Below are 11,348 nucleotides of genomic sequence, written 5' to 3' on the forward strand. Positions count from 1 at the left end.
TGGGATTTTGCATTGTTGTTTGTGTATCTTGTGCCTTCTGGATCTTAGGATGTCATCTTTTTCCAGAGAGGCTTATAGTTTGATATGATTTGATGCCAAACTATGATATTGGAGAAGTGGGGCGAACTTCTGGGCCCTGAATTAATTTCTTTGATGCTTGCTTGGAATCAGAGACGGGACTAGCATTTTAATGTTAAGGGGGTCAGACTACACTAAAAAAAAAATTACATATAATATTTTTTAAACTAAATAAAGAAAATATATTTAAATTTTCTAACAAAAATTAATAAAAATAATCAAAGGGTGATGATAAGAAATTATCAATATCTTCTATTATTTCAATGGAACATGCGTATCATGGAAGTCATCTATCATATTATCTACGGTAATTATTTCAGCAATTCTTTTTCTATGTGAACAATCAATGAGTTTGTAAGGAAATTTTTTATTTTGTTTCTAAGTTTTGTTTTCACTAGATTCATGGTCCAAAAAGCTTGTTTAGCAATTGTTGTTGAAACTGAAAGGGTTAAAATAAGTCGAACTAATTTTTCTCATTATTAATTCTCTTCTATTGTCGAAATCCTTCAATGATAAATGTATTTTTTCCTGATCGATCTATTGGTTTATTAGTGAAGAGGTAGCAAGGAAAATAATATGCAGTATCTTTTGATTGAGAATATTTTAATTCAAAAAATGATTTAAATCAAGTGGCTTGAAATCTTCTACGATGATTTTTAGATTCAGAATATAGATAATCAGAAAGTAAGTGTTGATATGATCAAGTTTTAATATTTGTTCTATGAATTTCATCGTGCTGATTAACTGGATAATCCCAAATTGAAGGATGTAGTTTTGGGTCATGTATCAAACAAGCAATATCTATTCTTTCATATTCAATTCTAGGAGATTTAAGAGGGCATTTATCTGAAAGTAAGATGTTGCTCTTTGGAGACTCAGAAATATTGTGCTCCAAAATTGAAGTAGCATCACAAGCAGGTGCATTAATTAGTGAATCCTCAATTTGCTTTCTTTCGGAAAAGGAATCAATTGTTTTGATCTTGACCATAGTTTGACCTAAAATTGGTAGACAACCAATCAGGCACTTTGGTAAAATTTTAGTGACAAAATATTATAATTTAAGATGGTAACAATTAAAAATAACACAAACTAAATTGATGATTTAATTGCAATAACACATAATATGATGATAATGGTTAAATTAAACTAAGAAAAAGTAACTAAAAATTAATTTATAATTTATAAAAAAAAAGAAGGAAAAAGTTTAGTACCTTCATTATGGATCTTGAAAGTTGAAAAAAAATTAATTAATGATTGGAAAGGGAAGGTCAAAGCAAAAAGCACAAGTTTAATTTAGACTATAAAAAGAAAAAGATAAAGAAAATATATTAGAATCTTATCAGAAATATAAAATATATATTTTAAAAAAAATTAAAGAAGAAAGAGATGTCTTTGTACCTGTAATGTTAAAAAATCATGCTTTGAATAGTATAATGGCTTTCTACATATTATCATGGACCATGATTCTAGTGAAGGGTTGAAGCTTGAAGGTGAAGTCTGGATGGAGGATCCGAGATTATAATTTTTTGTGACCTTTAAGGTTCTCTCCTTGGGGACTGTAAAAAAGAAAATGAAGAAACAACTAGCAACTTACCTTGCTTATAAATAATTTTTTTCTCTTGTAACAGGCTATTTTGTTGGTCCTTAACTTACAATTATAGGACCAATTATGAATTACCAAAATTCATATTTTTTAATAAGAATGGAGATTTATCCAAAAAATTTGTAGCCTTTGATTGTTTTTGGAAATGACGTCTTTAGGCTCTAGTAATTTTTGACAATAGCACCTTTCTTACTTTCCTTTTTATTAGTTTAATAATATTTATATTATATTTTTATGATCATATTAATCAAGTCTCATATTTTTGGCTGTATTTTCATAGCACATTTTAAGTTTGGAGGGACCACTAAAATGAGCCAAGTCTTATATTCTTATGTATAATATTGATTTTTTTTTGTAAGGTTTGAGGATGGGCGTGGGAGGCCAGGGCCCCAGCCCGCCCCCTCCTATCTCCTTCTCTGCTTGGAATTTGAGTTTTGAATTAATTCACAGCTTACTGGATACTGTAGTGTCCCCTAAGAAGGCTTTAAAATTGTATTGTAGCTCATGATCAGGTGTTCGATTTGCCACGTAAAGCATGATTTTGGCTCTCTGGGCATTAGTTTTCGTGTCTTGATAACGAGAATAACTGCTTAAGGCCAGTTTATGCTAGCCAATTAATTGCGGAAATAATGGAAAACTTGGTCATCTCATAGATATGAAGTCGGTTTGATTTAATTTTATGAAGACAAATGGTTGAGTTATTTACCAGATACCTCCAAAAGGAAATTTAATCATGTTCCTTCTCGGATTTGCGAGCCCTGTGATGACTCCACGGAAGCAATTTATCTTAGAAGTTACACAAGAAATCTTTAACCTGATTAAAATTTGTTCATTTGTGGAGTATATGTCCATCGTAATACTGAAACAATGAAGTTTGGTTTTCTACAATTTTGTAATTGCTTTCATGTTCTGGTATTTCTAGCCCGAAGGTTTTCTTCCAAGTATTTAAAACTTAGCATAGTATTCTGGGAACAGTCCGGAGACGAGGGGCATAAGATTTTCTGTTCGTTTAGTTGTCTATCCTCGTGTTGCCACTGTTTTCTTTTTTTTTGGTTTAGAGCTTGTTTGTTATCATTGCGGGTTTTCAGTTTTCGCTTTTTGTTTCTCTGAAAACATGACAAACAAGGTCGGACATTTTCTATTTTATTTTTTATTTTTAAAATATTTTTAAAATTTTAAAAAAAATGAAAGCTTTTAAATATATTTATCATTTTTTAGAAAATAGGGACCATACAAAATAGCTACGATCTCTGTCGCTACCAATCCATTCATTGGCCATCGCCATCGCCATCGGTCAATGCTACCAGCAGACACCCTCACTCCCAGCAATAATGCTCAGATGATTCTGTATTTCAATTTATTTATAAAAAATTAAAAATTAATTTTAATTTTTATAAAATATATAATTAGTGATGTCAAATTAATTTTAGTTATTTATATTTAAAAAATATTTAGTTGGAAAAATTTGGACTCTCAAATGAAAATAATTTTTATTTTAATCATTCGATTGAGGGAGAGTCCTATTTTCACCGTGGCCTAATCTTTTAAATTGTAATTCTCACGTTGAAATTCTATATCAATTATAGTCCTGAACCAAACATGTAACCAAATGCATCTTTTATTCTATAGAAATTTAGATGCATAAGGACATGTTTAAATGGATGGATAGAAAATCCTAACTGAACCAGACATATCAGTTAAATAGTAGATTTATGGGCCGGGTTGGATCTATATCTCTAGCTATCCACGTTTGATTGAATCACATTGACAGTTTTTTTTTTTCTTTCTATAGGATTCAGACTGATCCATTCTAAAACCAACCCTAGATGGTTACAAATATAGATTATTTTCTAGTGTACTTTTGTTGCGTGCCGGCTTTACGCTAACCTTCAATCAACAAGTAAAAGCGGTTTAGGAGTTGGGGTGGGGGAAAAAAATAATTTAGGCACCATCAAGTTATTATCACGTTGTCACGGATAAACAATAACCCTTGCGGGAATCATTGTATGTCATAACAAAATAGAGATCGATATTAGCCACTATAAATTGCTTACGTAAAACGATCGGAAAGATGTCACGTATTTTTCCTATCTACTTAACGTCGCTAACTTTTGTCACGACAGGTACTGCTGAATGACTTGTGCTGTTCCAATTTATAAATGATTGTAATGTGTATGCAACGATCTTGATTTTTCACCCCCGTAGGCCGTAGGTGCCCTGGAGTGTAGGAGAGGGGAATCAAATTAATTATGGTACTTCAGAAAACATATTCTGAAAAACATCTATATTCCCTCAAAAAAAAAAAGAAAATCTCAAAAGTAAATATATATTAGCTTCTAACACCATATTTTTAATAAGCAAAGAAACATTACTGGAATACTATCAAAAGGAAAGCCATATTTGAAATTGTAAATTTCAGTGAAAAGAACCATAATATTGATGGGGTATTTATTTGAAAGTATAAATCATTTTTTCTACAATTTGAGAATAAGATAGTATTGATTATTCTGGAGTATGATCTCTCTATGAGTGATCTATTTGTCTCTTAGACATTAACTTCTCACCCCGTTTTGAAGAGAATAAACATTATAGAAATGCTATGAAATTGAAAGCTACGTCTGAAATTGTACTTTCCAGCGGAAAAAGACATATTCAGAGTGCGGTTATCGTTAGGCATTGGGCTGTGAATATAAATGGAATAGTCTTACTGGATTTTAAAACGTAATTAAGAGGATTAAAGTAGGAGCCCTGCACCATGCCATTTACTCTTACCAGTTCTTTTGCTTGAACAAAAGAGATTACTATAAAGTATTCACACAGAGAGAGATGATCAAAATAAAGGAGGACCTTGCATGATGTAGTGTGGGCCATGCTCAAGGTATTGTGATTAACACAGACCTCTTACCCCGAGATGGTGATACATACAAGATTTGAAACTAACCCACTAAGATACGAAATATATAATAATCAATCATCGCGAGAACCTAATCTTCATGTGACAACACGTATGAGGATTAATACTTGCCATTATATAATCGTAAAATGGTGTCATATTGGCATAACTTTTTAACGTCCCCAGAAATTACCTGCCCAGAATACGACATTCAAGCGCGCACCGAGTCATCCAAAAAAAAAAAAAAAAAAAAGAGCGCACTAAGTCAGGCTGGCATAATTTCTTCCCAGATGGACGACTTAACCCGCCCTTCTTCCAACAATTTACGCTCCTGCCTAAGCCAAGCTAAATAGTCCAGTCCGGAAGTGGTACTCTTGTAGTTATGATCAAAGTCAGGGCTATTTTTTTGTAGCTCATCTTTAAAGCACAGATTGGTGGAGAGGGAGGGGAAAGCTCGGTGTTAATGGCGGTCGCTGGCAACTGGGTCAAGGTCTCTCTCTCTCTCTCTCTCTCTCTGATTTGTGTTCCAATTATTGTCAATATTTGCAGAAATTTGTTGAGAATTATACAAATTATAATTACGTTGAATTAATTTGACAATAAGTTATTGATGACGAAGTTACTAAAAAGTTCGTGGGAATTCCTTGATGGAAATTATTCTTTCTTTTCTTTTGTGTCTTTTCTTTATTTTCAATTGTTTTCCTTTTTTTGGTGAAGATGGTTATGCGGGGGCAAAGGAATGGTACTCTGGAAAAATTATAGCGAAATAAACGTGAAAGGGGTTGAGAAAGCGAATTTAGAGAAAGAGGTGAAATGGACCTATAAAATGAAGCACCAAATATTAAGGTTCTAAATGTATGCTAGATCATACCTCAATTCTTGCTATAGTTATTTGACTTCTGAGTTACATGCTACCCACACTTAAAAACTGACATAGTTTGCTTAAAAGTTCTAGATATTTAGTTGAAGCGATACATATTTAATAAACAGATATATATTTGGAATCAAAGCATTTCTGTGTTGTGCCAAACAAATATTGATTAGCTGATCGGAGGTTTGTAATTGATGTCATGTCATATTGCTTGCTGAGGAGCTCTGTATTGCTAATTAAAATTGACCTCTTATATTCGAACCACACTCATTACCTAATAGATGACATTGTTATCATTGGCTTTAGATCATATTGTTAACTTTAAATTTTTCAAATTTCTAGATCACGTGCTCTTCAATTTTTTAGTATTGTAGATTGTGCTTGGTAGCTCATGAATTTCTTGTTATTGATGTAAATATCATAGATTTTGTAAAACGGTGGTAAACTTCTTGTTCAAGTGTTATATAATGATGTGAATGAAATTATTGGCTAATAAATTACATGTAGCAATTTTGTTGTTAAATTTCTAACCTTTATTATTGCATGCAATCATTACATGATGAATGACTTGTTATGAATGCAATTGCATATATTCAAAAATACGTGTTGATTGTTGTCTTTAAATTGATGGGGTCCTTGATGTTTAAGTCTAGAAATTTGGTTTCTCTGGAATCCAGTTAAACTTGAGATCTGAGCTGGGTTGCAATCGTTTGAAGCCCAAGAAACAATGAAGTGGTGCTGTTGTTAGGCTTGATTTTGGATTTGTATCCCTGCAGAATGCCTAAATGTTTCATTGGGTTTTACGCAGGGGGCTAAGCTTTGCTGAAATTAACTTCTAGAACGTTTTATCTTACAATAAACTGTCAAGGGAAGAATATGAAGATGAACAACAATGGGGCTAGGACAAGATATAGCGGGGTAAGTTCAATATTTTGATGTTTAGGTTCAGACATCTGCAAGAGAAGACAAAAATTCAAAAGAAACGGCAAGACAAAAGAGGGGTCAAGTTGGGCATAATCATGCCTACAGGTTATCTTGGTGACACATCTGAGGAGCATGGACTGTCACCATGTAGCAAAAGAGAATAAACTTGGGGTTATTCAGCTAAACAATCTGATAAGAGTTTGGAGCTTTTTCCCTTTTTTTTAAAAAAAGGGGGTGGTGAGTGGGTTATTTAGTATACCGTCAGCCATTAACCATAATAATAATAATAAAAAAAAAACTATAGAAGGAGAATTTCAAAAAGAAAAGAACTGCCATGAGGAGACAATCATGGACTCAATATTATGACTTTAATAATAAGCACTCCTTTCTTAGGGAGATTCATTAGTACAAGGAGAAAAGGAAAGGAAAGAAGTAATGGTAGTTTGATGATCATGGAACTACCTATGTATACATTATATAAGAACATCTTAGCATATACAAAGTTTAAACTCTATCAACTTTTAGGATTTTCTTCTCCAAGCTGACTAAATTATGATTGTTGATACTTGTGTTACTCAAATAGCACATCAGAATTGTTCATGGAACTACATATACAAGAACATCTTATCCTTCACAAAGTTTAAACTCTATCAGCTTCAGGATTTTCTTAACCTAGGTGACTAAATTATGACTGTCGATACTTGTGTTACTCAAATAGCACATCAGACGTGCTAAAGTTAGTGCAAAATTGTCAATTCAAAAATTTCATGAAGCGACACCTGGTAAGCATATATTGCAGGATCTTTAAGATCACATAGATCCTCTATTTCCTAACTCACCAAGATAGAATACCTAAAATTGCAAGAAGTATTAACAAATTTAGTTAAGCTACTCTTAGAAGTGTACAGGTGAAACCTGAATCTGGGTTTTAAAAGAAGAAAGAAAGTAAAAAAAAGAAGCTTCAAAGTGTGTCTTTTGCTGAAAAACTCTAAAGTGCTCCCTTAAGTTCTAGAATTAATTTATTTGCTAATTGATGGTGAATGATAATATCTGCTGAATTTTTTTTATATATCATCAGCTAGCACAGAAAGGAACTGGACCTGGCGCAAGAAGTTCTCATGCCATCACGGTTGTAGGCCACAAGGCTTATGCCTTTGGGGGCGAGTTTAGTCCCCGTATCCCTGTGGACAACAAGCTCCATGTCTTCGATCTCGAGGACCAGACTTGGTCCGTTGCAGCTGCTGTAGGTGACATCCCACCACCACGAGTGGGTGTCACAATGGCTGCCATTGGCACTACCATCTACATCTTTGGTGGTCGAGACTTGGAACACAAGGAGCTCAATGAGCTCTACTCCTTTGACACTTGCACTAATGTATGGATGCTACTTTCGTCCGATGAAGTGGGACCGCCCCACCGGAGCTACCACTCGATGGCAGCTGATGAGCAGAGAGTGTACATCTTCGGTGGCTGTGGTAATGCTGGCCGGCTAAATGACCTCTGGGCATACGACATAAGTGATCGACAGTGGATCCAGTTGCCATCACCCGACGAGAGTTGTCGCCCTCGAGGCGGCCCTGGGCTAGCTGTTGCCGGAGGGAAGATATGGGTTGTCTATGGATTCTCTGGCGTGGAGCTTGATGATGTGCACTGCTTTGATCCTATCAGTGAGAAGTGGACACTAGTTGAGACTAGTGGGGACAAACCAAGCCCTCGGAGTGTGTTTTCTACTGCAGGAATTGGAAAGTATGTGATTATATATGGTGGTGAGATCGACCCAAGTGATCTGGGGCACCTTGGTGCCGGGAAGTTCTCTGCTGAGGTCTTTGCGCTGGATACAGAGACAAATGCTTGGAAGAAGTTGAAGGACTTCTCTGATGCCAGTGAGCAGCCAGGGCCCCGTGGCTGGTGTGCATTCTCCTGTGGAAAGATAGAAGGCAAGGAGGGATTGCTTGTTTATGGAGGAAATTCACCTACAAATGACCGGCTTGATGACATTTTCTTCCTCACTCCTAGTTTGGAAGAGGGGAAGTAGAATGGAGGTATGGTTTTGAGGAGTCAGTCTTGTTTGCAGAACTCTTTATGATTGGTGTGTAAGCAGATGGGATGCTGTAATTTTATGGTTGTGGATTATGTTCTTTGTGTTTGTGTGACATGTAGAACTATTGTAGGGCTTGTGATAAGATATGATTTCCCCATGCTAGGTTAGGAGGTTTTCACTCTTTCCTTTTTCATAGCTTGTGATGATTCTTATCCAACTGAGATTGTTGTCCCATGATTGTGATAGCAGAGATCCATAACTAGTGGTCTTCTTTACTCTAAGCAGTTGCACCACTGGTTGTTGGTTTTATAATTTGATCCACAATGAGGCAGTTTGCATATTACTTCCCAATTCTCCAAAAGGATTTGAGGAAGTCATCTTGGCCTAGTGAATTTGATCAGCATTTAATAGTGCCTCTGGGCAACTTGGTTTCTGAATTTTGTTGAACAAAATGGCCATTAGAATTAAGTGAGAACTGTTCCACCAGCATCTGCTAGGAGTGAATGTTGTCAGTCATTCAGTTTCTGCTTCTAACCAGCATTTACTACCAGAAACATTGCCTTTTTGTCTTTGCTAGGGTTTAGGAGACTTGGGGATTTCTAAATTTTTCCCCAAGCCCATATGTTAATAATATGTATTGCATGGCAGTGTCCCCCCCCCCCCCCTCCCCCCCCCCCCCCCCGGTCCGCTCAAGTGCGACGACCGGGCGAATGAACTTGGAGGGATAACCAGTGAAATGGCTCCAACGAATCTAAGCTCTGATATCATATTGAGTAATAAATTGATTTTAAAAACTTAAACTAATAGGAAAATGGTCAACAATTTGTGATAAATTTAATAATATTTAAAATATTTTTGATATCTGATGTCTTAACGGACATCATCCTTTAGCTAATCATGGGTTTGCCCTCGAGCTTAAACTATAACCGGGTCAATTTAAAATTTAACATTTGTATGTCCAAACGTAACCCATGATCAGCTCCATTTGCAAGTATCTTGCTTTCGGTGAGGGAATGCCTAGGTGAAGGGTGCACATGAGCACTGGAGCAGAAAAATTTGATGCAGATAAATTTAGCAAGCTTATCAGTTAAATTCCTCTGGAAAAGAGGATGCTCTGCAAATTGATATTGATGGACTTGGCAAGAAAGCACTAATACCGATCTTACGACATGACCAATCAGGCCTATGGTGGACCACAAACTTGCAATTCAAACTCAGCCAGGCCCATGACAAATATAAACTCCTTTAGAAAAACCAAATTTCAGCCAACCAATCTTGATGCTGTTTCCTCCTTGAGACCTTGAGAGGTGCTCCCTTTATTGTTCATAGTAAAAATAATGAAAAATATGACCTCTTATTCCACAATAAATAAAAAAAAATCACACAATGGTTTAATGAAATAAGGTATTATTGTGGATCTGTACCTTGGCCTCAGCTTTTACATCTTTGGCACCGGCCAAGCTATGGAAGATGATGACTATTAAATTATGGGTATATGACAGATGAAGAACGTCGGACATGACCTACCGAGTTGGTTGAGATCCTACTCAGCCTAATTCTGGTTCACCTCGCTGGACGATCTACCATAGTTCATACACGGCCGACCAATCTCAGACGACCTACCATAGCTCATACACGGCCTACCATAGCTCATACATGATCGATCAATCTCAGATGACCTATCATAGCTCATACACGGCCGATCAATCTCAAACGATCTATCATAGCTCATACACAGCCGACCAATATCAACCGACCTACTATAGTTCATACATGGCTGACCAATCTCAGCCAACTTGAGGTCTAACACCTGCTTCGCGGACTCCAAAATCTTGATTTCGGATGATCTATTATAGCTCGTCCGCAGTCAAGCTAAGCTCCTTACCTGATCCATCTCCCCCTCCAATTGGGAATATCCAGATAGAATAGAATTTCTTCGTGATCGAGTCTCTCATAAAAGAAAAATATCTTATTCGAATCAATCTGTGCGACAAATTCAGAAATTATCAGGACTCTAAGACAGATACGACTCCAACTTCTCCCTTATAAATAAAGGTTCTAGGATCCTCCAAGGTATGCAATCAACTCCTCGTTCTCTCCTCTCATTATTCTCTATCTCCTAACTTAAGCATCGAAGAGTCTTCACCGGAGAATGCCATCCAGTGAGGACTTCTTTGCAGGTATTCGGGTGAAGCTCTAGCAGTGGTCTCCACCTCGGCCACATCTACTTTGACGGCCGACTTCAGATGGAAAAATCAGGAGTAACACTTGGCCCTAGAGGAAAGGCCTCAACTAGTTTCGAGATCCTATCTTGAGAGAAGAGAGCTCACCACCAGTCAGCATGAGGCCATGAAAAAGAGCTTCAAATACCTTCCTTCTCTAAAAAGGTCCACAGATTCATGAGTGTTTGAAATTGAGGCCGAGGTAAAATCTAAAACCAAAGCCGAGGTTAATACAAAGCCAAAGTGAAGATCAAAACTGAAGCCGAGCTATCAAGCCAAAGGCCGAGGTAAAAATCAAGATTAAGCCAAGGTGAAATCCAAGGTCAAGGTCAAGATAAAGATCAAAATCGAGACCGAGCTATCAAATATAAAATCGAGATAAATATAGAGCCGAAGTGAAGATCAAGATCAAGGCCAAGCTACCAAGCCAAAAATCGAGGTGAAAATCAAGACTGATCCGAGGTGAAGAAAGAGGCTAAGCTATCAAGCCCAACGCACTTTATCAAGCCGAGGTAAAGAATAAGACCGAAGCCGAGTTTCTAAAGGCCGACCTTCCAAAAGCCGAGCTCTCAAAAGGCTGGCCTCCAAAAAGCCGAATCTCCAGAAGGCCGAGCTTCCAAAAGACCGAGCTTCCAAAAAGCCGAGCTTCTAAAGACCAACCTTCCAAAAGATCAAGTTTTCAAAAACCGACTTCCAAAAGGCCGAACCTCTACAAG

The 11,348-nt window shown here is 36.5% G+C and overlaps 1 protein-coding gene across 3 annotated transcripts; it reads left to right on the top strand.

Annotated features, from left to right (window-relative positions):
• The first annotated feature begins 4,923 nt into the window (after window positions 1–4,923).
• On the top strand, window positions 4,924–8,588 carry LOC105060307 (thiohydroximate-O-sulfate sulfur/sulfate-lyase (nitrile-forming) NSP5). Of its 3 annotated transcripts, none has more exons than XM_010943971.3 (2): window positions 4,924–5,064; window positions 7,448–8,588. In XM_010943971.3, exons 1-2 carry the CDS (start codon window positions 5,038–5,040, stop codon window positions 8,402–8,404), a joined length of 984 nt encoding a protein of 327 aa, XP_010942273.1. In that variant the 5' UTR covers window positions 4,924–5,037; the 3' UTR covers window positions 8,405–8,588. The 3 variants fall into 3 exon arrangements, with proteins under 3 accessions (XP_010942273.1, XP_010942274.1, XP_010942272.1); XM_010943972.4 differs by having other exon boundaries at window positions 4,938–5,058; XM_010943970.4 differs by lacking the exon at window positions 4,924–5,064 and adding an exon at window positions 6,221–6,363.
• Window positions 8,589–11,348: the final 2,760 nt, after the last annotated feature.

Source organism: Elaeis guineensis, chromosome 1, assembly GCF_000442705.2.
Source record: "Elaeis guineensis isolate ETL-2024a chromosome 1, EG11, whole genome shotgun sequence".
In the NCBI taxonomy this organism is placed as follows: Eukaryota; Viridiplantae; Streptophyta; class Magnoliopsida; order Arecales; family Arecaceae; genus Elaeis; species Elaeis guineensis.

Excerpts from the sequence above, each read along its gene's own strand:
- LOC105060307 (XM_010943970.4), top strand. The coding sequence starts at position 6,322 with ATGAAGATGAACAACAATGGGGCTAGGACAAGATATAGCGGG. Across the intron at positions 6,364-7,447 it reads CTAGGACAAGATATAGCGGG|CTAGCACAGAAAGGAACTGG; the intron begins GTAAGTTCAATA and ends ATATATCATCAG.